The 25240-nt window shown below is 43.8% G+C and overlaps 1 protein-coding gene across 5 annotated transcripts in view; it reads left to right on the top strand.

The window, feature by feature from the left end:
- LOC311030440 (myocardin-related transcription factor A-like) overlaps positions 1-17170 on the top strand; it is a 30155-nt gene extending 12985 nt beyond the window's left edge. For 2 of the 5 annotated variants that reach the window (XM_084036190.1, XM_084036191.1), the window contains 19 exons: positions 127-192; positions 4012-4059; positions 4772-4827; positions 5295-5370; positions 5462-5623; positions 8329-8495; positions 8803-8913; positions 9218-9277; positions 9442-9626; positions 9749-9929; positions 10256-10514; positions 10669-10772; positions 11090-12130; positions 12349-12546; positions 12672-12788; positions 13323-13472; positions 13606-13689; positions 13955-14003; positions 14403-17170. In XM_084036190.1, coding sequence (XP_083892316.1) covers positions 127-192; positions 4012-4059; positions 4772-4827; positions 5295-5370; positions 5462-5623; positions 8329-8495; positions 8803-8913; positions 9218-9277; positions 9442-9626; positions 9749-9929; positions 10256-10514; positions 10669-10772; positions 11090-12130; positions 12349-12546; positions 12672-12788; positions 13323-13472; positions 13606-13689; positions 13955-14003; positions 14403-14959 — 3671 coding nt within the window. In that variant the 3' untranslated portion in view covers positions 14960-17170. Of the gene's footprint in view, positions 1-126; positions 193-2660; positions 3093-4011; positions 4060-4771; positions 4828-5294; positions 5371-5461; positions 5624-8328; positions 8496-8802; positions 8914-9217; positions 9278-9441; positions 9627-9748; positions 9930-10255; positions 10515-10668; positions 10773-11089; positions 12131-12348; positions 12547-12671; positions 12789-13322; positions 13473-13605; positions 13690-13954; positions 14004-14402 lie in introns of those variants that run through there. The other 3 variants (XM_084036192.1, XM_084036193.1, XM_084036194.1) reach the window with 2 other exon arrangements.
- The last annotated feature ends 8070 nt before the right edge of the window (positions 17171-25240 follow it).

Raw genomic sequence — 25240 nt, 5'->3', positions numbered from 1 at the left:
GTGTTGAGTTGTGAGTAATGTCACTACGTTTGTGGTTTCCTGTGCCTGGGAAGTCAGGTAGACATGCTGTGTGGTCGGCGTGAGGATCCTCTGTATTCACTCATTCGTCTTTGTCTTGGTGTTCAGTTCTGCAGCTGAAGCTGCAACAGAGACGGTCCAGAGAAGAGTTGGTCAACCAGGGGATCATGCCACGTAAGTAAAGCAATGTATGTGAGAGGAGAATGTTGGTTCATGTGCTGATAAAAGGCATCGTTTCAGACTCTAAATCCTTTAGTGTTGGCCTCATATGGCATTGCTGATGCAACCTTTTACATTTTTGATTTTTTTTTAATTAGTAAGCACCAACCATTCATTCATGGATCAGTGTAAAATATTCTATATCAGTGTGATAGTGGGCAGAACATATGGTGCCAGCCTCTCATTGAACATTTCATAACTAAGTTTATGGTTAAAGTGGTTTCCTGCATGTATGGCAATTTATTTGCATATTATCGTTCAGCACATTCATTTCAAAGGACTTTCTAAAAACAGCTTTGTCGGCAACTTACGATGGCATGTTCAATCATTAAAAACGGTCTTCTATATATATTGGTTTGTTTTTCTCATTATAATGCAATAAAAATCCCAAATGACGCTGAAGTGGAAACAACCCTCCTATTTCAACAAAAACTGCTGATGCACTCCCCCTGAACAACCGAGAGTCTAACTGTTTCATGAAACTGACTCTTGTTTCATGTTGAGGTTTTTCATTGAGTGTAAGAGTCTGCCGAGTCGTCGTTACTTACTGTGTTTCGGACGGTGCCATCGTCTGCCAACAGACGTCGGTTTCATTTCTCAAAGGAAGGTGAATCATACTTCAAGGTCATACTTCAATCGCCACCGCAAACATCCGTTCGTCGTTCTCTCTCCATTTGATTGAGAGATTTCCCTCTCCACCTTCACACGCGAGCTGTTCAGAGGCGTTTGATTGCAGCCTGATAGTGCTGCTCATATGCTTGCGCAGCTTCTTTCAAAACCATTCCTGTGGCACACAAACTAGCGCAACTTAACAAATATAATCGCAGGTTGTCACACAGGAAATGTGTTGTGCTCTGCGTCTTATCTGCTAGTAATTCTATTTTTTTTTTATTTTGCAAAATCACATATACACATACTACTTACCCTTTAGTTTAGCTGACAATACAAACAGTAGCTCTTATCCTTGTGGACAGACGGTTTTAATAATGAGCAGGACTCTGACCTCTTCTGGTGTTCACCTCCTTTAAAATGGAAAGGTGAAAGTTGAAATTGACCATTGTTGTGGAGTTTCTTATTGTCTGTGTAGTAAGCATAAACTGTGCATGTGGATGTAAGAGAGAGAGAGAGATGGAGCGAGGGAGGGACAGTCTAGCTGTGACCGGAGGAGTTGGTGTTATCACAGATCTGTCTATGTGTTCCTTCGTACGCTGATGAAAATGTTTAGTCGGCATGTTCTCATCCCGTTAGCCTCTCTGCGCTCCTTAACCACGGGCTTGTTGCTTGATTAGGTGTTTTGTCCCTGTGGTTTGTCTCCTGCCATGTTCAGGGGAATTACAGTAAGCCCCAACAAGACCTGCTGCTAGCATTTGTAATGTGAACGGAAGACAGTTGAAAGAGAGAGAACACATCACAACATCTCTACAACTTCCACCTCTGTCTCGCTGGCCCCGCCACTCCTGTTTGTCTTCCTTTCTCCTCCAATCTCTCTTTAAATAAGAGAAAAATAATTTTTCACATGTATTTGTGCTCCTTTGAGTGCCTCATAGTCCCATTATATTCAAAGGAACACTAGACAACTCACCAAAACAATCTAGATTGATAAATAGCACGACAGGGAAAAGGAAATATCTGTATTTTGACATTGCATGTTGATATTGCCACATCGTCTCTCTTAGTCGTGGACAAAGAGGTGGTTGAGGAATATATTTCGTGATAACTTGTGTTAATGACGCCGCCTCAGAGGAAGCCTTCCTCTCTCGTTCAGGGTCGATTAACAGCCACTTGACCGCTTTGAGCAGTGGAGGTGGTTCCCTCTCTCTCTCTCTGGCCTCATCATCTGTCCCCCATGTCTCTTTATCTCTCCCTGTCTCTCCATTCTCCCTCCCACAGTCCCATCCATTCATTCAGTTTGAGAGAAAACTCTCCACAAAACTTTTCTCCCATTCGCCACGGTGTGTTCATTTGAATCTATGCTGTGTTAGAATAATTATAATAATGCTGTGCTGTGCTATAATAAGCGCACAGTGTGATACCCTGCCAAGCACGTTATTCTCAGATGTGAAACATGTTCCTCAGCTAAACCTTAATGCTCTGCTGAAGCTATTTTTTCAAATATCTGATAGCTTCAGCGATAAAAAAGAGCAGACTAGTAGATTTACATAAACAAAGTTCCCTACATCTGTGGTCTGTGTGTGTATTGACAAACTTGACGTGTTTGTTGGAGACAGCAGTGATATCTAATCATTCTGTGGCTATCTCATGTGGTTAATAGATATGTCACACAGTTAAAACAGAGGAACAAGCCAGTCGGTTTACACACAAGAGAAATACACACACTGGTTGTCAGCGGACTGATCATCAAAACAAAAACCGTCAGAGGAAGTGATGCTGCTCCATGTTCTCAGTTTAAAGACCGGCAACGCTGGTTAGCTTTAGCCGGGTGGCAAGAAGCCATGATGCAGCCACTCATGCACAAAATAGGGACTTTTCTCTCTGACCTCACCCCACCACTCTATTTCCTCCTCTTCATTTCCCCTTCAGTCTGTTGCTTAATTTCCCTTCCAGCTGCCTCTCCCCATTTGTTATCTTCCCCACATTCGTTTTTCTGATTCTCCGTCTTCTTCCTGTCCATTTCCATCCCTCTCACTCTTCCGAAAACCTCATTTTGTGCTCATCCATCCGTCCTCCCCTCCATCCCACCACTCATTCCACCATGTAGCTGACTGACAGGCAGGTTCAATGCCTCTTGTGGATGGGCGAGAGGTCTGAGAGGGTTGATGTCCCCGGGGAGGGCAAGAGCCAGTGTGTACCAGCAGTGTGACAATGCTCAGCGACGTGAACTCAGGCTTGAGCAGGTACCAGCAGTCCTGCCAGGGTCGCTAATTTAGTCACACCACTCATGTGTGTGTGTGCCTGTCTGTCTGTCTATGTGTGTGTGTGTGCAGTGAGAAATCAGAAAGCCGTATCTCCCCTGGTCAGTTGTGTACTGCAGCCATCGCTGAATGACTTATAGTCACAAATAATACCCAACTGTTTTGGCCATTAAAATGCCTTTGTTGACAAACAAGGCACCACAAGTTGTATAACTCCTATAGAAAGAGCTATGAATCATAAACTGGCCACCCAATATGGATGGGGACGCTCTCATTAACCTCTCAGCCGTTGGTTCATTTCGATTCCAGCGCGCTGACGGAGAGTCGCTGTGAGCCCATCCTGCAAATGTACTTGTGTCGCACTCTGAGAAAATCAGAAATTGGCAATAAAAGGGACAATCGACAACTGTTTTTCCCTACGCCGATATTAAAGGGACAGTTCCCCCCAAAAATCAATCACCTGTAGTGCTATTTATCAATCTAGATTGTTTTGGTGTGAAGATATCTGCCTTCTTAACGAGGTCAGTTTCAGCAAGCAGAATGCCTTATAGGCGCTTTATATTCAAGAGAAGGCAGACATCTCTACGCCTGATATCTCTAAAACTAGGCAATTCGCACCAAAACAATCTAGATTGAGCCCATATTCTTAGTTGCAAACCACTTTGCTGCCATAGATTCAACTCCCCCATATCCGTTCTCCACATGTCTGACGATCACATTGCCTATCGGCGATCTCGAGTAACCATGATAGGACCTGGACTGACCCAAATGTCTACATTTCTATGTTGGAGGCGTGCCTTGCACCCCCTTGCCTCAGCATCTAACCACAAAGCGCGGTTAATGTCCAAATCTGTGTTCAGTACCTGATTCCGCATTGTCTGTTATCTGCTTTACCTTACAGCCTCTTGCTCATTCAGAGGGGCCTGGCCAGCAAATAAACATGTGCCAGGTACAAACGGTTTGATCTACACAATCAAGTTGTGTACATTGCTACTCAATAACCCGCCTGCGTGTGTATTCTTACAAGCAATATACAATGATTTCATAGTTTGCGGTTTACATTCTTGTTGAAGTGAAATCATAATGCACGTCCTGATATGCTGCATTTAACTCAGCATTTTGGTGTCATCACAACCCTTTAGGCTTTTAGGTGTCTAGCACCACTAATCCCTGGGTTTTTGCATAATCACAGGCCTACAGCAAGTCTTGCTTGAGTCATTTGTGAATGCTGAAAAGATTCCATAAATTCCGCTGCCGTAAAGAGGCGCATTGGACTGGAACGCTGCCAGTCCATCCCATTACATGTCTCCCTCTATACCTGTTAATGGGACCACAGCCCAGGCCATTATGCATTTTGTTCTGTCATGGAATATAAATATGCTGATACGGCACTCAAAGTGTGTGAAAGGAGAAGCTGTGGCAATAATCCTCACCATCTCACCATCAGTTAACCTATTCAAACCGAGCTGGAGCTGAACTGTAGGAGCAAAGAGTCATTCAAAGCCACTCTGCTCTCCATTTACCCTCATTGGCTTGAATGTACACACTGCCATGTTAATGCTCTCTCTCTCTCTCTCTCTCTCTCTCTCTCTCTCTCTCTCTCTCTCTCTCTCTCTCTCTCTCTCTCTCTCTCTCTCTGCTCTCCCTTTTTATTCTTCAAGCCCTGAAAAGTTCGTCCGCCTTCCACGAACAGAGACGGAGCTTGGAACGAGCACGTGTGAGTATGCCACCCTCCCATCATCACTGGAGCCCAAACTGTCCTGTGTCGAGCAGACATTCAACCTCTCCGCTTTGTAGTCTCTGACATCATCGCAGCAGCTCTCGAATAATACATTAATGAGATAATGGCAATCCGCACAGAAAACGATAAAGAGAGAAAATGAATTAGCAAGAGAGCAGAAAAGTCTCATTAGTTAGGATTTGTGCTTTAAAAAGTAATTCATAAATTGGAAATAATAGTTTGCTAAAAGTGACATAACAATAATGATAAATGGAGATGAGCTGAAGAATAATGAATACATGGTCATTATAAACATTTAATACAAGCTAAAATGAATGGAGTATACCATAAACCATTGAAAGTTGACTGAAAGAAATATATAAATTGAAATAAATGTGGATGATGGGGTTCATATGAATTAATTGAATCAAATTAAAATTAGATTGTCTTATTTTTTTCTCCAGACTGAGGACTATCTCAAGAGGAAGATCAGAGCTCGACCGGAGCGATCTGAACTCATTCGGATGCACATCCTGGAGGGTGAGTGCCGCATAGAGCCTCCTATATAATAACATAAGGATCCCAACACACTGGCAACAAAATCCATTGTTTTGTTTCTGCGCGCTACCAGAGACGTTGGCCGAGCCGTCACTTCAGGCCAAGCAGCTGCAGCTGAAGAGAGCTCGTCTTGCCGATGATTTGAACGATAAGATCTCCCACCGGCCGGGGCCCATGGAGCTGATCCACAAAAACATCCTGCCTGTTCACTCCAGCATTAAACAGGCCATCATAGGTAAGCAAGGCCAGGTGTCCGATGGATTCTCTTCGTCCTTTACACTCCCACTGCGTGTCGAGGTGTGCCGCTGTTACACTTGTCTCATCAAAGCCACTTTAGTCATCCAATCATGCCAGGACGCATTAACCGGCATGTCTACACTGCGATGAGCCAGACGAGGTGGCCTGGCTCGCTTTGTTCATATCTTAGTGAGGAGTGGACTGCATGCAGTCACAATCTGGACAATTTATCAAACATCTCCATCTTCCCCCCACACGGGATTGTCCTCTCTGAGAAGAGCAAAGGGAAGTGAGATGGAAAAGCGTGGGCTGAAGCTGGAGATCTGCAGTCTGAGTACCAAAATAATGGGACTTTTATTGTGAAGAATCTATCGGAAAATATGTTTATCACTGAATTAGCGGAGCTTTTTTGGGGGCAACTCTTCAATAAAACAGATCTACCAATACAGCATTACTGTATTGTGAAGAATTTCTAGCAAAGCAAGCAATGTGGCAGGAACAAGTTCCAGCTGTAAGAGTTGGATGTACTGTAGTAATGGAGGCTGGATTCAGGCTGGGTGTGAAACTAAGCAACAGTTTCCTGACATGTTAGCAATCACAGCTTAATGAGCCTCAATGCCACTGTGGCTCTGCATCGCTCGCCTTGTTTTGTTGTTTTTGCTGCCCCCTTGTGGCCACAAACTAGTGACAACACCTATTAAATGTAATATGCCCTGCATATATGTGGAGGAGGGAGGTGTAATATAAATGTAAAATTATAATCTATCACAACACACCCACAGTTGAAGGCTCCTGACAGCAGGTCCCTCCTGGCCCCCCTCCTCCAGCTATCATGAATGTACTGATGCTCCCTCCCAGATGCCTCAGCCACACACACACAAACACACGCACACACACACACACACACACACGCACACTCGGATGCCTGGCGAAACACACTTCAAACAAACACAAAAATTCCCAGCCAAACTCTCCTTCCTCACTATTCATGCTTCAAACAAATGTTAAATTAAAATCAAGTAAATGATGTATGCCCTCGCATCCCTGCTTGACAGACAGGAAGTGAAGACTCTCCACTCTCTGCTGTCAGCTTAAAATGGCCACAGTCTCTGTTAATAAAACCCATTATCTTTTTATTTGGGAAATGACGTACTAATTGAAGAGTTAAATGAACGAATGTGATTTAATCAGTCGCAATTTAGGCATAGCGACAGATTTAATGACCCCAATTTCACCCTTTTCCGTTGGATCTGCAACAATAAAAGAAACAAAGGAGCTGCACTGTCTGACTCTGGTTGTATATCTCCAGTCCAGCGCTGTCAGACATTAGATAATGAGATCAGAGATGGTGGGTCCTGCTGCTTGATTGATGCGTGGAGGAAAAGGCTCGGAGATTCACTAACCTATACTGTCAGTGGAATATCCATCGCTCTCGCCACCGCACAATAACCACAATTGCATTAGCGGCGTTTATTGCAGGAGCGCTGGGAACACAAGAGTTACACAGGGTTGACATGCGAAGACACAAACATACAAAGACACACGGACACACACGGGCACAGCGCGGCGTTAAGGAAGTCATCACATTATTGGAAGACGAGGTATTAAATCAGCCCCATGTTGTCTCTTCATCATCGCCTGCTGATGTTAGATTAATGACCAGCGGTGTGTTTTACAGCGCTGTCTGCTGCAGCCCACAGCAGCTCCTGTAATTAAATAACACACATCCACCAGCCAAAGAAAAGTCTCTGTCCTCGGCCAGATGATCTTCGCAGCTACATTTATACCTTAAACCCCTGATAAGGCTCAAAAGTCTGCATAATAATGACATGATTATGTGATATGCCTGAGGGAAATATTATCAGGAGAACCATGACTGTTCTGTAAGGGTCGTTTCAACCCGATGCTGACGCTGGTTGACATGGAAACAAATGTGCTTCGGTTAATATGCTCTTAAACAGGTGTTTAAATACTAACCTCATTTACATGTTTCGTATTTTTCCACAACATTAATCTGTAGCCTGGAAAAACTTTTTTGTAAAGAGAATATCATTAGTAGCACAGAAAGCTGGTATAAACAAGAGGAGACCTCACATAAAGAGTTAATGCATTCATAGCATGAATTACGCAACTGATCCCCCAGAATTCTCAGCATAACATCATTCCTTAGAGAGATGCCATCTGTCACATGAAAACCAGCATGATTAAGATGGCCAACCTTACTTTGCTGCACTGACGGTGAATGAAAACTATGAAGAATATATTTTTTTACAAGGAAGATGCTATCTGGAAAACAATTTTGTTTATCTTTTACGGGCACGATGTGCATTTAGGATATCCTCTGCAGCAGCCATCACTGGGTGACAGTTCTGGAGCACACATCAGAGAAGCAGCTCCTTGTGTGTATTTCTTTTTTTTTTTTTTTTTTGATTTTCAGAGGCCCTGACACGTGATTGGTGAAACTTGAATGTGCACGTTCAGTGGCACAGTGCAGTTAGTTTGGATCATAGGGAGGAATCCACTGGCTCAACACCTGTAAACGCAGGTAATGAAAGCCTGCCATCATTGTAGAGACAGGAACGCACACTCAGGCACGGCGGTGGATGCGGTAGCTATTTCTTTGTCCCAGGGGAAGAGACAGGTTGCATTTTAATAAGCCTAGATGTCAACCCTCCTCTCTCTTCCCTCTCCTCTCCCTCTCAGAGACACAGTTTCCAAAGGCTTCAGGTGATAACTCGTCATGTGATGAGGACAGCAATTACAGCCTGTCTCCAGACCAGCTGGTGAGCCAGGAGTCTCCTCTGGGCCTCATACCTCTGCCCTCTCCGCCAGAGACGCCGGCTGGGGGCAGCATCCCATCTCCGACACAGGTAGGATCACTCTGGGCGGAGGGAGGGTGACGCAGTGCGACTAACATGTTGTGTGTCAGAGATTAAAGATTGTAAAATCTGTTCCAATCGCATACTCTTGCATGAAGCTTCACTGTGTCATCTTACAGCTGGGGTCCATTAACTGTCTGTTATTTGTTTCCCTTAAAGCGATACACACATTTTTGATATATCTTCAAAGGACTATATATTAGGGCTGGCTGATTTATTGGTCGGGCTCTCCTTAAGGCCGTAGTGGCCATCAGGGAATGCTGTTGCTCAACAAAAGTATGTTTTTAATCTCAATTAGGTCTCTCCTGCTCCTGCTCTCCCACCGATCTCTCGATCCTCCCCCTCATTCAAGCTGACCAATGGGACGGCAGTGTCTGCACAGAGGACAGCGGCGACTTCACAGGTCAAGGTAAGTGACATCTGTCAACAAAGCCGGCCAAACAATAAAGGCTTAAACATCAACCTGATTTCAAGCTGCTCTCATGAATACTTATTAACACTTGTAGTGATGAAGAGAACATCAAACATGTGCATTCAATACAGAACATGAGCAGAAGATTGTCTCTGGTCTCTGTAGTTCCCATCAGCTCTATAATGAGCGTCTTTCAGCTTATTGTTTTGGATTTAGGGCCAACCAGTTTCCAGCAGCAGCCTGATTGATTGATATTGTTGTATAAAAGTTTACAGTACGCATTTCCCTTCTCTTATTTCAGTCCCAGCCTAAACCAAACTCCGCACAGAGACACAAGAAACCGAAGGACAACAAGCCAAAGGTATGATTTTCTTTCTGTTTTATACATGCAGGCAATACTGCTGCTAAGGTTCAAACAGGTAGTAAAAGCTGATTTTAGCACATTGAAACCAGAGGAAAACAAATGAGTCATAGAAGCAGCAATAACATGACTATATGCTATGCTGTTAATGTGTTTCCTTCTAGATTAAAAAGTTAAAGTACCATCAGTACATCCCTCCAGACCAGAAGGGAGATAAAGAGCCTCCTCCCCATCTGGACTCATCGTATGCCAAAATCCTCCAACAGCAGCAGCTCTTCTTGCAGCTCCAGATCCTCAGTCAGCAGCAGCAGCACTATAACTACCACGCCATCCTTCCTGCACCGCCCAAGTACGTTTTCATGTGGTTCCGATGGTCAGGCTTTCAGTGTGCAGCAACACCTGAAACCAAGGTGGTGTAAAGGCATTTCATTGTCTCACTGTAGAGATTTATCGTTCTCCCCTCTCCAACAGACCTCAGACAGATCAGCAGCCATCTTCCTGTTCCTCCTCTATTTCCAACTCCTCCCCACCTCGACATGTCGCTGCCCCTTCAACAGCTCCCTCTAACCAAGGCGGTCAGGTCCGTCAGAGCCCTGCTCCGTTACGAGGGTCAAAACCAGTGTCTCTACCTCCAAACCTGGATGAAATGAAGGTTAGCTGCACAATAATCCAAAAGAACGTGGCATGATGGTTTATGTGTCTCATTCTCTCAGTACAGAGAAGAGAAACAGCTCTCTCTGCTGTCTACAAGCTACGAGTCAATGGAGTCGACGTGTCTTAAAAGATTCTCTGTTAACAACATTTTGTCCCAGAATCGTGGCCTGCCAACTCAGAGCTGACGAAGAAAGGGCCATTGATTATTCTGTCTTTTAGTTTTCTCTCTTCTTTTCCCCTTTAATCTGTTTCAATTTTCCTCTGATATTTATCCTCGCTCTTGTCCGTCAATTTGAATTTCTCCGTTAATCCGTCTCCCGTCAGGTCGCCGAGCTGAAGTCCGAGTTGAAGCTGCGGAGCTTGACGGTCTCTGGCACCAAAAACAACCTCATTGAGAGGCTGAGGAGCTACCAGGACCTGAAAGGAGGCAGCGAGACCACATCGTCTCCGACAGCAGGGGGTACCACAGGGCCGGGGGCTGAAGGAGCAGAAAGATCCTTCAAAACGGCAGCTGCAAGCACCAACAACAGCAGGTCACAGCAACAGCAACAGTTTCCGTGCCATCAAACATCTTCTCTGACTGGTTAGTCAAACCTTTATTTATGTATTACTGTATCTATTTAAATGTATGTATTACTATAATGTATACGTCACATTATGTGTTAATTATCTGTGTATTTAATTGTCTTTGTACCTTCTGTCTGATGTCATATCGCCTCTTCTTAACCTCTGTATAGCTGAAGCAGGTAGCGGTGAAGCCTCGCTCACCCCCCCTGACCTCTCGCCGGGCACCATGAGCCCAGAAGATACCAGCTTTAACAGCACCCCCTTGGGGGAAATGGTCTTTGGACTTTTTTGTTGTTGTCTTAATTTTAGAGAACCTCAGAAATGTATTGAAACTTGCCATCTTACACATTGTAGTATGGTTAGTGACTTCCTGCCTTTATCAGAGCTAAGAACGATCATCATGAGAACACATGACGCTGATTTTAATATACTTTAAACACGTACCATTGCCAAACTGAAATAGTAAATGTAGAACATGTTAGCATGTTTTAGTCACATTTAGCTCTAGCCTGTATAGTTTTACTTGTACTATTTACGTTTTAAGCTTTCCGACTGTACATTTACCTGTTTTTATTCCCTCTTTCTGTCTAGATGAGTTCACCTCTCAACCAGCTGACCCTCCAGCCGTGTCCAGCCGCTCAGCTTCCAGCCAACATTAAAGAGGAGCCGAAGTGCTCCACCCCGGCACCTTGTCAATTCTCTTTAAAGTCATCCTGTCTGCAGAAACATTGCCTGCTCTCGTCAGCCGCCCTCGCCACCACAGCCAGAGCTCCGGTAGCGACTGTGGACAAAGACAGGATGCTGCAGGAGAAAGACAAGCAGATCCAGGAGTTGACCAGGATGCTGAGGCAGAAACAGAGGCTGGTGGATGTGCTGAAGATGCAGCTGGAACATGGGACCAGAGGAGGGCCGGAGCCGCTGGTTCTTTTAAGAGTCAAACAAGAACCCCCTGATAAGCCCAGCGTTCCTCTCTCATTCGGCCGTCCGCCATCATCCGCTTCATGTGCGATGGATGTTATCAAGGTAACTGTCAAGCAGGAAGCCGTCGAGGCAGAGGACGTTTCGTGTGAGTCAACTATGCAATTACCACAAACTCATGGATTACAGTCTTCAGGCCGAACTCAGCAGGCGCACGAGCCAATTCAGCTCCAAATCAAGCCAGAGCAGATGAGCGCGCAGACAAAACAACAACAACAACAACAACAACATGTATGCCTGCAGCAAACCACTCTGCAGCTGGCCCAGCAACAGGCCATACAGAAACTGCTGTTACAGCAACAGCACAACATTCAGAAGCAGCAGCAGATCATTCAGAACCGGAGTCAGACGCCGGAGAGCCTGCAGAAACTTTCTCAGCAGCGAAAGAAGAAATCTCACAAGCAGCAGCTCAAACAGCTACAGCAGAAGCAGCTGTTGCAGTCGCAGCAACATCAGCCGCAGTCAAAGCAACATCACCAGCAGACGCAGCTGAAGCAACAGATTCTACTGAAGCAGCAAAAGTCGTTTTTACAGCAGCAGCAGCAGCAGCAGACGACACAACTGCAACAAATCCAAATAGAGACCAAGATCCATCTAAAGCAACAACAGGTGCATTTACAGCAGAAACAACAGGCACAACAGCAGCCACCACAGGTCAGCACGAGTGGGTTTTACACAATGATTCACACTAAATACACTCAGCTGGAGTCAGATTTCTTCATTATGCCAGTAAAGTACAAGCACAGCTGGCCAGCATTGAATTTGCTGAATCATCAGATGAGCTGATTTTTGGCGCGCCAATATGAAATATGAGGCAAAAATGTAAATAAATGAAGGTTCCTCCTCTAAAAGGTGTTGTGGGTTTTGTACAGGTGTCTCAAGCATCCTTCCACCAGCAGTCGGGCTCAGTCGCTTCTTTCCCACTGGATCTCCTCAAGAGCGACTCCACTCCGACTCTGGTCAAAGACAGCAATGGCAACCACTTCCTGATTGCACTGACCAATCACGTCACTGAGAACCAAAGAACTGACGCACCTGGGAGCAAAGCAACCAATCAAATCACACTGCAGGTAAATGACTCACTGTCAGCAGATATGCCTTTTTATGACAAAAAAGCTGATATTTTTCTATTTTATTATCATAACCAGCACTTATCAATACTAATACTAATTTTAATGCTGTCATTTTCCTCTAGCGACTCCAATCTGCTCCAGCCAAGCTCCCCGACCACAACCCTATCCAGCTGCCTGACTCTGAGGATCAAACCAAACGGGGCATGCACGTGGGATTTTTGAAACAACCAGAGACAAAGGTGAGGTTTACTGCAGCACATTGATGACACACACACACACAAACATGCATGCACACTTCCAATGAGTGGAGCCTCTCTCTCTCTCTCTCTCTCTCTCTCTCTCCGATGACTGCGGCTCTCTCGTGCCGAGGGTTTGTTTGACTGATTCCAGTGGAAGTTAATGATGTATGCCGTTGGAGACGGTGACAGCAGTCTTTGATAGGAGCGTCATGACACTACCTGATGCTGGTTTTATTGCTTGGCTAATTACTCTAATGACATCATCCATAACCATGATCTATGTTGTTAATGGAGAAGGAACAAAAGCTCCATCACATCTCGGCTAATTGAGACGTACAGTAGCTCAGCAAGCGCAGGTGTGCTGGAAAGAGTCGAGATTTAGTGGATCACTGTGTGCTGATTTCACATATTGCTGTAATCAGCAGTCTTCGCCGATCTTTGACCCCCTCTCATCACAATGTCAATAAAAATAATTGATTAGGGATTTCAGATGTTGCTGTATAACTAATACTCTTCCTCTGGTATGATTGGAAGCCACAGAATGGGGGCCTTCAGGAGTCCGTGGACCAGCCTCAACGGGACGGCGCTCTGTGTTTGTCAGCACCCCCCAGTCTGCAGCCTTTCTTCGAGGACCAGGAGACTGCCCCCGCAGGGGAAAACACCTTATCACCCTCCTCTCCAACTGTAAGTAATCTCCACATGACATGGATAATCTTTTCAAGGTGACTTGTGTCATCCAGTGCCATTGTGAATGATTTCATGGTCACTTTGGATGTGCAAGAATCTAACTTTTTCCCATGTCTGGCTTTCACTTCAGGAGTTGTGTCCTAGTCTGGATGTCTTGTTTAGTCCTCTGTCTCCAGCTTCCATTACGACGGCTGTCTCATCGCCTGATAACAAAGTATGACGCGCCGCATGTCTGATGGTGTCATTCTGCAAAAAATGAATGAAATGATGTGTGATTTTTTTTCTCCTGCCCTTTCTTTCTGAGATGTTGCTAACCTACATTACGCTTAACCATGTCACATCCCGTTTGATGTGTTTGTGTTCTGCATCGCATCGTTTCACATTTCACATCAAGCGCCGGTGACACACAGACACACACGCTATGTGAACTTTACACCCAGTTTTGAAGGGTAATGCGTTGTTCCTCTGTGTGTCTGCAGGATACAGAGCAAGAGGATGATTTTATTGACATCATTTTGCAGACAGGAGGTAAGATGCAATAAAATTGCCTGATCTCTTGTGTAATAACTTTTCTCATTTACTCAGCAGTTTGATGATTATTGTAGTGGGAGTGAGCACCCAACCAAACGTTTAGGTTTTATACCTCCGTGCCGGTAACACCCGAGGCCGGAGGCAGCATGTTTTCTGGTTGTCTGTCCGTCTGACACTTTGTCTCAGGGAAGAACTGATTTGATGGTCATAGGTCACTGATGTTTTTTGGCCATGACTCAAGGATTCAAATGCTAACTATGACAATTTCACACAAACGTCTAGTAGGAACAAATGATTACGTGATGACATTTTGGACAGACAAACTGCAACTTGACTGGAGGGCGATGGCAAACGAGCGTGAATCATTCCACTTTAATTCCGTGTCTTTTCCTTCAGAAATGTCGACCACCTTCAAACCAGCACCAGACCCTTCCATGGACCTTCTAAATCCACACTCGTCTGCCTCTTCTCCTCATCCCTCCCCACTCCAGCTGTTGCTCCCCTCCCCCGTTCCGCCGAGCTGTGGCAGCCCACAGTCGGCCTCCTCGGTGCGGTCTGAGCTCCAGAGTCTGGCCGACACCTTAGAAGAGAAACGACACCTCGGTAGCGTCGGGACTGGGCGCCTGGAGGACTTTCTTGAAAGCACTACTGGTAAGCCTCTCCTGGGGGTGGAGCCTGGAGGCCTGCTGACTTTGATTGATGACCTCCATAGCCAAATGCTGTGCACCCCCAGCATCCTGGACCATCCCTTATCTCCCATGGATACCTTCGACATGGCAGCGGAGGGGGAGCAAGGATTGGATTGTATGGATTGGTTGGACCTCACCATGGGAGGAGAGAGAGAAGAAACCCCCACGCTGGCCCCACTGTGTCCCCAAACACCCCCGAGTGTCTTTTCCACGGACTTCCTGGACAGCTCTGACCTGCCGATACACTGGGACTCCTGCTTATAGCCCGTAGCAGCCGCAAAAACAACTGTGGGGCTCAGTTGTACTCATTTACACAGGTAAACGCGTGCACAGAAACATGCAATTGATTGCTGAGGCTTCAGTATCTGATTAGTGCACTCCGTCTGCATCTTCTCACACACTGCTGTATTGGATCTTCAAGCACTTTGACCTTTATTTATTATATTTACACTGGTGTATCGATCTGTGTGCAGACACTTACTAGGCAGGTCCTATATCTGTTGTTGCTTTCGCAACAGTTTTGTCAACTCATTAGAGGGACTGCGGTGTATTCTGGTGAGACACTTTTACTGAGCCACGGACCTGTCGCTTACAAATGAAGTAATCTCATGTTTCCTTGACACCACGTTACTGACGGTGAAGTACTTGAGTATTTGAAGTGAGTGCATCCGTTTATTTGACCTTTTGTCTAATTAGGAGTGCAAATCCTTCGTTGCCTTTCGTAAACGTAATCAATCGTTCACCCCCACAGCTAGTCAATAACCAAAGTTAAGGTGAAAGACAATGATTTTCCAGCAGTTTGTAGGATGGAGTAGAGCTGTTTGCAGACGCGCTGCACTCTGATGCCAATATCTGGAAAGGCGTTGTAATTAAGTTTTTCCCATCAGTTTTTGAAGCGCTGTGACATTTACAGTGTCCCATGTTTTAGACACGATGTCTGAAGGTGTTACTATAATTATTTAGCATTAATGAATATGACATTACATACATACAGCAGGGCCCTGCTCTGGAACTTTTCATTCATTCACATTTTCTCCAGTGATGGTTAACGCACAACTGGTCTTCGACAAATATGTCACATGTGAAGCTGAGAATCTGTTTTATCTGACGTAATGCAACTAAATAGATTTCTGAATGTCTTTGCTTTGGAGTCTTCTGAATGTAAACATATGGGAGTAATGTCACAGCAGCTTCATGAACTACACAGCCTTCATGTCACATACAGTATGTACAATAACACCTTTTTGTGGTAACTTTGGGCACTTCTTGAATACTGCCATCGTGTCATTTCACCTTCTCTCTGTTGGCACTTGTTTTAATGAATATTAACACACACATTATAAAAGGGAAAGGGAAACTCCTGCAGCTTTATAGGTCCTCACAAACACCTTCTTTATAAGGTTGATTGTAATTATTTGGTCATTGCTCTCTGGTGATATCTGGCTGTCCTGTACTGTATCAGTACTTCTGCCAAAGGGGATGTCTGTATGTCCTTTTCTCTTTGAGATTTTACTATGCTGTAATATACCAGTTTAGACACTGAAAATGTATTATAAGATGCATTTAATTGTATATTTATACCTGTGGAACACTCTGGTTATACAGGTTTGTGTGTACTGTGACTAATTCTGACAAAATGTCTGTATTGTGAATCTGAAACCTCTCTCCATAAGACCTTGGAGACTTGCTGCAAACATAAGTTCATTTTTGATGCAATCTTTTGAATTTATCACTTTAAACTTTGATGCATTCGTCACCACAGACATACTACGCCATACTCCAGTTTTTATTGTGTATCCAGTGTCACCGCCTTGATGTGTTGACTTTGCTCTTACAGTTACAGCTGCTTAGAGGATAAGTTCACACATTTTCAAGTCCGTCTTAAAACCATATTAACATTGAAACAAGGTTCTTCTTGTTGCAATAAGTCCTTCCTGTTGATACTGTCCATTCAGAGAACCCCTACTAATGTACTTCAATGGAAGTGATGCTCTGAACCTAAGCTATAAGATTTGATACTATTATGCAACAAAACTCTTTATGCGGTAACAATTGGAACTCTAAACTGTTTTGATTTTAATAAAACAAATAATATTTGTGGGGAGTATCCAGTAAATAGTCAGGTATTGTAGCCAGACCTCAGCGAAATACTTAAAACTTGATTATTTTAAATATTCAAGCTTATGGGGGTTTTTGTTGAACTTTTTTAAGGATATTAAGTGCCTGACAGGATGTGTCAAACACACTTCAACTCAGCCAAACATGTGGAAGAAAGTCATTTGTCTGCTGTAATGTTCTTGTAAGTGTTGAGCCGCCTCGTGTAAATGATTGTGAAAGCATTAGGAAAAAGTTATTGGACATTTTTCGGGCAAATAGTTTAAGCATTTTGTGTACTGTGAGTATTCTTTTTCTTTTTTTTAAAAACAAAAGTGGATTTGTTAATAAATGAAAAGAGAATTAAGTTTGATGTGCAATTAATAATGAGATAAACATGAAGCTACAGCCAGTTTATAGGCCAGCCAATAGTCTTCTATTAATACACACTAAGTTTGTATTGGTGAGCTGCAGAGATGAATACCGTACAGTTTTCCCTCGTTGGATAAATGTTACATCTTGGAACTGTCAGACTTCATTTAAAACCACTGGAACAATATCATTTGTGAGGCCGTTTTGTGTTTGTTTGATGACCCGTGGCATTCTGTAATATTAGAAAAGCTAATGACGTTGAACTAGCTGAACATAATTAAATGCTTATATGTGAGCATTCATATTTATCTCTGAGGACACATGGAGACAAACGAGCTCACACCACTGTGAGACATACAGACACAAACACATACTGGGGTAGTTCAAATATGCTATCAGAGAGTGTTATTATGATAACTCTATTCCACAGTGGACATCCCACGTGTGTGTGTTTATAAACAGCTCCTAAATCTACATTTTCACAATCACTGATGTATGGTTATTCTTCACCTCCATTGCTTCTTCTCTCCATAACTCCCTTTCATCCGCCCTCAAGCTTCTCCTACAGAAACTAACACTGAACCGCTAGACTGTTAATGAGACGTGTGAAAAACAACAACCACTCAGGCCCTCATACATTGCAACCTTCTTTCTGCTATGTCCTGTTTACCCACTTTCTCTTACATGCATAGCTTGCCATGAGCCAGAAGTGTGGTGCGGTCCACGCACACACACTAGTCATGAACACACACACACACACACACCCCTAAATCCAACGTTATTATGTTGGACCGGGATTAGAGAAAGTTTTGCCAAAGGGCAGCTTGATGTAACTCTGCAGATGCTTTGATGCATCTCAGCACAGCAGTGGGGGGTCGGCTTGGGATGTGGAAGTATGTATTCACAAACGCACTCACAGTCACAGAGAAACGTGCACGCGTGCACCAATATAGACAGGAAGTAAACAGGGATTTATTCTTTAACACAGGAGTGCACCGATACATATGGATTTAGGAGATCACTGCAGGGGAAAGGAGTGATCATTTCACATATTTCTGTGAGATCATGTTGTCCAGCAATCATTATCTTTTAAAAGGGAGAATCATTCTGAAACGTAGTAATGTACATTGTCATTATTTTTACTGTCCTGCAGTACTCTTGGTGCAGGTTCTTAGTTTTTAGGATTGTACGCTACATGTTCAAATTTCTGTTTCTCCAGAGCAATATAAACCATCCATGTTGGTGTGTGTATTGATAGGATCAAAATTATTAATTGGACCTAATGATGACATCAACAAGTCCTCAAAATGAAACGGAAAAATTCATTGTCAGTCTCAACGACAATTGAGTTATATAGGATGATGTTTTCCTTTAAAATTGTATATTTAAATGTAACCATTTTCTGATTGGTCTAAAATAATGTCTTGGTTAAGGTTACAGCACCGCTGCACAGCAGCCTCCTTCCTCCTTCTCCCTCAGTGGACAAGCCATAATTCCTACGGCTGCAAGAGGGCTTGAACGTTTCATATGGTGTTTTTCATGTCTCAGTGAGATTGTTTCCAATGTGTTGTTGACCAAAATGACCAAGTCCACCTGAAAACTACATTTTCCATGTTTACTGATGACTAAGCCAGCCAAACTACTGATTTGAACCACCCATCCCCCCCCCCCCCCCCACTGTCACAAAACCAAAAGCAATGAGAGAGGGTGTGGAGCTGCTGTTGTTCCTGATTAGATGTGACACTTCTTTGAAAGCTTGAGTTATTCCAGACCAATCTCCACGCTGCACGAGAGAGGGAAATTAATTGGTCGGCTAACAAGAGAGGCGTTGAGTTTCTGCCTGCTGTAGCAGCATATATTCTTAGTAGGACGCTCAAGGTCAAAGCAGTCTCGACTCCAGATGACAGATAATCCTGACCGCTCTAATGGAAACACAGAACAGCTTATTATGGCAGGTTGGCCGTGACGTCACCTTCAGGATAGATGGATGCAAAAACAATAAAAACCTTTAGTATAACCTCTACCTCTGCAACACGGAGGAACTGACTGAGGAACGTAACGAAGCTGGAGGAAACGCTGACATCACCTCAGTTCAACACACAAAGGGAACAAAGAAAATGCGATTTAGAAAAAAGGAAAGCGTGAGAGATAAGTAAGAAGAGGTGAGGGGTGAATAACTAGGAGAGGGGGAGGGTGTGTGATGTGCATGTGTGTGGGAACATATCAGTTCTACCTCGACCAAAGTTTGGTATTTTGTTGATGAGGAGAGAGAGAACAGAAATAGAAAGGAGAACAGAAATAACTGTTGCCCATTATTATCACCTCTACCTGTCTGGCTGTCGCACCTCTAATTACTGCTGCCATCGCTCCAAATGCAACACAATGAGATATGTGTATGCGTATGTGTCTGCCCTTATGTAGATGTTTTTCAGCACAGTATATATACACATATATATATTCATGTACATGATATGTTTTTCTCAATTCTTGCACCTTTACAAGACAGTCTCTGCATGTTGAGATGCTGTTTCAGTGTCTGTAAATCTCTTTGTGCTCTTGTCACCGCGGGTGTGTGTGTGTGCGTGTGTGTGTATGTGTGTGTATGTGTGTGTGTGTGGAGATTATACCTCTCCCGTTCACCACCTGGAGAGAGGCAGCCTGGTGAGAGAAGCTTAAAGAGAATATAATCCTTGCCTTAATGTGACAGCAGCATTTTCTGCGAAACTACCATCATTACTAAACTGTTGAGCCACGGTATGTGTGTGTGTTTGTGTTTAAACATTCCATACACACACACACACACACACACACACATGCACACACACACACACACACACACACACACACACACACACACACACACACACACAGACACACAGACACACACACACACACACACACACACACGCCCTTGATGGCAGACATTTTGCAGGAGGATACAGTAAGTGTGACTTCATGTGTCGTCTTAAAGCACACTGTGAGCAGCCGATGTAGGTCATGCGTATTGCAAACTGAGTCCCTGACTGTTCTCCGACTTATGCTTGAAACCAAATGCTACCAGGGGGATTATACAGAGACAGTGGCAGGCCACACACACACACACACACACACACACACACACACACACACACACACCATCACACGGACACATAAAGGGCCTTATGAATCTAGGTCAGCCAAACGGTGGAGACAGTAGTGACCTTAACAACACACATTGCCTGACTAAAGCTACAGGTATGCAGAAGAAACCCGTGAGGGTGGGAAACGCATCAACACGAAGAGTTTCACTTGAGTCTACCTTCTACCTCATATGTATGAGAGTCACTGTCCTCTGGGACGTCTCTAAGTCCTTGCCATCAATCTCTCTTTCTGTCTCCACGTGTAAACTGCAGAGGCAGCATCATATGGCCCCTGACAGCTTCCATACTTTCTCCCTCTGCTCAACAAAACTGCTGAACCCATGCCAGAGATGGAGAGAGAGGGAGAGAGACATAGATGCATCCCCGGTTTTTCTTGTCACGCTTTCTGTCAGGTTTCTATGTTTGATCTTATAAGTTGCTATGTTCATCTGCCCGTGTTTTTCATCAATTTGTTCTTTGGCTGTGGAATCTTGGCTGATATTGAAACCCACTGGTGTGTATAATTTACCTGTATGCACATGTGATGTATGACTATGTCTCCTGTTTATATTGTGTGGGTCCTTTCCACTTATATGCTGCAGTTCTCAGACAAATTGTCATCTGACATCTTTGTGTGCTAAAAACGTGTGCAACACAACTTACGGCCATTCTATCCTTGTCCCGTGAAATCAGACACACTTGGCCGATCAGATAAACCACATCTGAAGTATTATTGACCACCAGTGACGTTCAGGCAGGCTTTGGTTGAATGCAGGTAAACAGTCAGAGGGCAAAAGAAATGGAACAAATTGGGCTAAATGCAACCTCATAACCCAGCGGCCATGGTCTGATGATTTAGCTTTTTATCGTGTTAAAATGAATCCGTTGACACATCGCCTCTCAATTACAATCTCAAGTTGCAAATTAGACTGTAAACAGTGAGCAGTGCGGAGAAGGAAGTCCCGGTCCGGATATCCGCTGGCTACACCGGAACCCCGGAAACATAGCGCCTCGCCCTGAGAGGCTTATCCGTCGTCATAACGATAGCCGATGGATTCAGAGATTGCCGTGTGATAGATTGTAAAAAGGAAAAGCGGCACATAATCCTACAAATCAGCTAACTAGGCTGCAGGGTCACTGCAGAACGTAAGCAATCACAGTATTCATTTTCTCACCTGTTTTTATTATGGAATTAAGTGAACACTGCATAAATTACATCCTCAAGTGCTCCTGCCTTTTTTTTTTTTACCTCTATTTACTTCAAAATTTTAGCCACAAAACCTACAGGGAAAATCAGTGTAGTGCTCGAAGCTCTGACTCGCCCAGCTGACTGAGTGAGCGGAGCCGTTCTCTCCAGTGGAAGTAATGACCTTGCTCTGCACTCTGCGCTGTGAAGGAATATAGCAACTATTCAGCCAAAGTCACATATGATGTAAACCTGTTGGTGGCTGGTTGGACAGCAGGTTTTGGACTCAACGACTCTGATTCTTCCTGACGATCAAATGAAAATATGGCAATAGAATAATCCGGAGCAAAGCAGACGCACATCAGATCTGCAGTGCAACCATTTTTTTTTTTTTTTTTTTTTTTTTGAGAGAGAGAGAGAGCCCCACTTTGTGATTCACGTTGATAAGAAATGTGAATTTTTATGCAGAAATCTTGCCTAGAGCGGTTTCTAATTCAAAGGTTTTAATACATTTGCAGATGATGCAGATATGCAGTCCTCCTGCACCCTCTTTTCATTTTATCTTTGTTCCGGTATTCTCTCCTATCTGTCCTAAGATGTACCACTCTGATGCAGCCGTTGCCTGACCTGCCTTCTTTAAGTGGAACACGTGGCCCCAAAATGTAGAAGACGCAGGAGGACAGGGCAGAGGAACACACTACAATGGGAAGTGTTGAGCCTTAATGTGCCACCTTAACATCTTGCTGTCAACATTCCTCTCACGCACCGCAAACATCTTTACTGCATCCACAGAACACAGAGGCCAGACCACATTATGATAAGAGTCTCTGTTCTACCCTCAGTCTGCCCACACTCCCTGAAAACCCTCCGGCATAATCAATGAGTCAGTTATTTCCCCCTGTATTCTCGGTCGAGCATATTAAGAGGTATTTGTGATATTCCCAAGGAGTGAAGATCAAGGCTAAGAGCTTATCCACCTCCTGTTCGGCAACCACACATTTCCCATGACAGCCAGTGGAAGGTAGAGTTTAAATCGCATTATTCTCTCTCTGATCTCTTCTTTCTGCTACAGGCCGAAGTTTCATGTCCTACCTGCAGCACAGCCAGTTGTGTAACTACTATGCTTGTGGCTAGTGACGTTGTTCCTGCTCCTGTGTGGGTTTTTTCATGCCAACAGACACACATTTAAAAGTGTGTAAACTGGAGATATGGAGGGCTAGGTATCTCTACTTTTTTATTTATTATTTATCCCGTGGTCTGTCTCTATGTCTGTGATAGACTGACCTGTCCAGGGTGACCCCCACCCCGCGCAACCCTGAATACAGGATAAGTGGTCGACGATGATGGATGAATATTAATATTATATGTTTTGTTTTAAGCTTCATATTTTGTGTGTGTTGATTCATTATACATCCGTACTCCTCTCTGGGGAAGGGAGTTGCAAGGGAATGAGGTCAGCTTCACACACACATGCATGCACACATTCATTTCTTGTCTCTCTGCTCTCTAATTTCTACATCTAAACATGTCTCTCCTCTATGACGCCATTCTCTCTGTCTCAGCCTTCCTCTCGCCCCCTTAGTCATTCACATTTCAGACTTGCTCTCCATTTCCTCTGTCTCTCTCTTTCTCATCCTGACTCCTCATTTAAACCTGTTTCCACACATGGGCCACATAGGATTCTGTTGCAGGAAGTGCCGCTTGAAGATTAAAGGCTGTCGCCACACAATGCACACCTCACCACCGCTTCTTCTCAGTTCTCCACTTCCGTGCAAACTCTGCTTACTTTGCCGTGCAGCAAGAAGTATCGCACTATCTCCGTGATTTCATCGCCTGTTAAGAGTCTGCGACGTGTAGTGAAATGTGCAAAAGCAGTTTTACAGTGAAATGGATCCTTACAGATCTGTGATGAGTGGAGATTTGTATCAGTGTCCGTCTTGATCATGTTAAATCTTTCATGTTATCTGCAGGGGGACTTTCAAACAGCATTGCACCAATTTATCAATGCACGTCGTTTTTATACCACTCATTCTTCGTCCTTGTGGTGCCTACATTACCCACAGTGCAACGGGAATGCCAGCAGTTCAGTAGGACATCCTGGTGTGTTGTGCCAGTGGCAGCAAATGGAGCAGTGAGCCTCAAGCAGAGATGAAGAGCGGCTACAGAGCCCTGCTAAACTCCTTTCTAACTCCACACCCTCAGATTTTATTTGATTTTCAAACTCAACTCAAATTGCAACATGTCAGTTTAATAAAGCACATTTATTTATAGTATCACAAATAAAAGTCCTCAGAACTCAGAAAATGTCATCTGTTACTGTCATACTATTACATTTTTGAATTTACTGAAGTATTGACATTTAAGGAGAATATTACATGTTTAATGGAGCTAATTTAAACTGTTGGGATGTTTAACAACATTATATTTTATAAATCATTTAATATAAAATCTTTATCTGTCACAATGTCTGTGTCAGTTCTGTATTTTAGTCAGCCTCTGCCTCCAGCTACCTCTGCAGTGCCATTCCCCATCCATCCACTAGATGGCCTCAGACTTTTCCACCTGTCACATGACTCAAGTCTCATTCACCTGCTCACCTGTTTCCACTCCCTGGCCAGGTTATCAATAATGCTTCATACCTTTGTGTCCCAGTGATATGAAGCTGAACTCATTCTCTTTCTGCTTTTGTGTTTTTATCCACCTGTAAGCCTATTCCTGACCACTGATTTGCCACTTCCTTGTGCAGCCTCTATTTGTCTCAGTCCTCCTCCCATTGTTTCTAGACATGTCAACAGCTGTCAAATAAATGTGGAATAGAAAGTACAATATTTCTCCAAAAAGCTGCACCAATACACCACTATACCGCTGGATGATTAACGTACATTTCTGATTCATTCACCTTCACTATATCTCTATAGATCATTTACCGTCTCTCACTCTCTCTGCATCTTCTCTTCCTATTTATGTTTCTAAAAACTCACAACCACCTGCAGAGTCCACTTCTGCAATAACACATTTTATTAAGAGGTGAAATAATATGAAAAATAAAGAAATACCCGCTGCAATAATGAGGAGACGAGAAGAAGAAAGAAATGTGAAACGAGTGACTCTTCTACAGGCTACATCTTTCCCCCTTGTACAGGAAATGTTGAATCCTTATGCACATAAACACGGATCAAAGCTTCTCCCACACAAACCACAGGTGGTTTTTCTGCGAGACGAAACTTCATATTTTGTTGACAAATTCCCAAAGCCTCGTTCTTATTACACAGTATCTGGATGACAGCTTGGATAGTTTGGCAAGTCTTGTTTAACGTCTGAAACAACAAATTATCATTTTCTTTTCCACGGCTCCTTTATTTCCCTTCCTTTTTTGCACAATTGTGGATGATCACATCTGATGGTATCACATAGGGCGTTGTCAAAAGGCCCATTCAGTGTAGCCAATTTAAATCCTTTTGTTGGAGATAAGAGGAGAACAGTTGCCGGGAGCGTTAGCAGGGCCGGTGTCGTGGCATGTTCATGTCGGAGGAAATCACTTATCAGGAAATTGAGTTATTGTTGAGAGGGAATCATCTAATTAGAGTCTGGGAAAACGTGAGCTTCTTCTCTGCTTATAGTGACCTCTTTCACACACAGCAACTGACCTTTTTGTGCTTTGTCAGCTTTTGTTTAACATGATGCATGTCTGTGCTTAAGTCCTAATGATGAATGATCAGGTCAGTGATTGCTGCATGTATCATTCTCATGTAATTCTAGGACTCGAGTAGATAA

The sequence above is a fragment of the Eutrigla gurnardus genome, assembly GCF_963514095.1.
Source record: "Eutrigla gurnardus genome assembly, chromosome: 20".
In the NCBI taxonomy this organism is placed as follows: Eukaryota; Metazoa; Chordata; class Actinopteri; order Perciformes; family Triglidae; genus Eutrigla; species Eutrigla gurnardus.
Note: the sequence above shows the minus strand (reverse complement) of the source record. Positions and strands in the feature narration are given on the sequence as shown.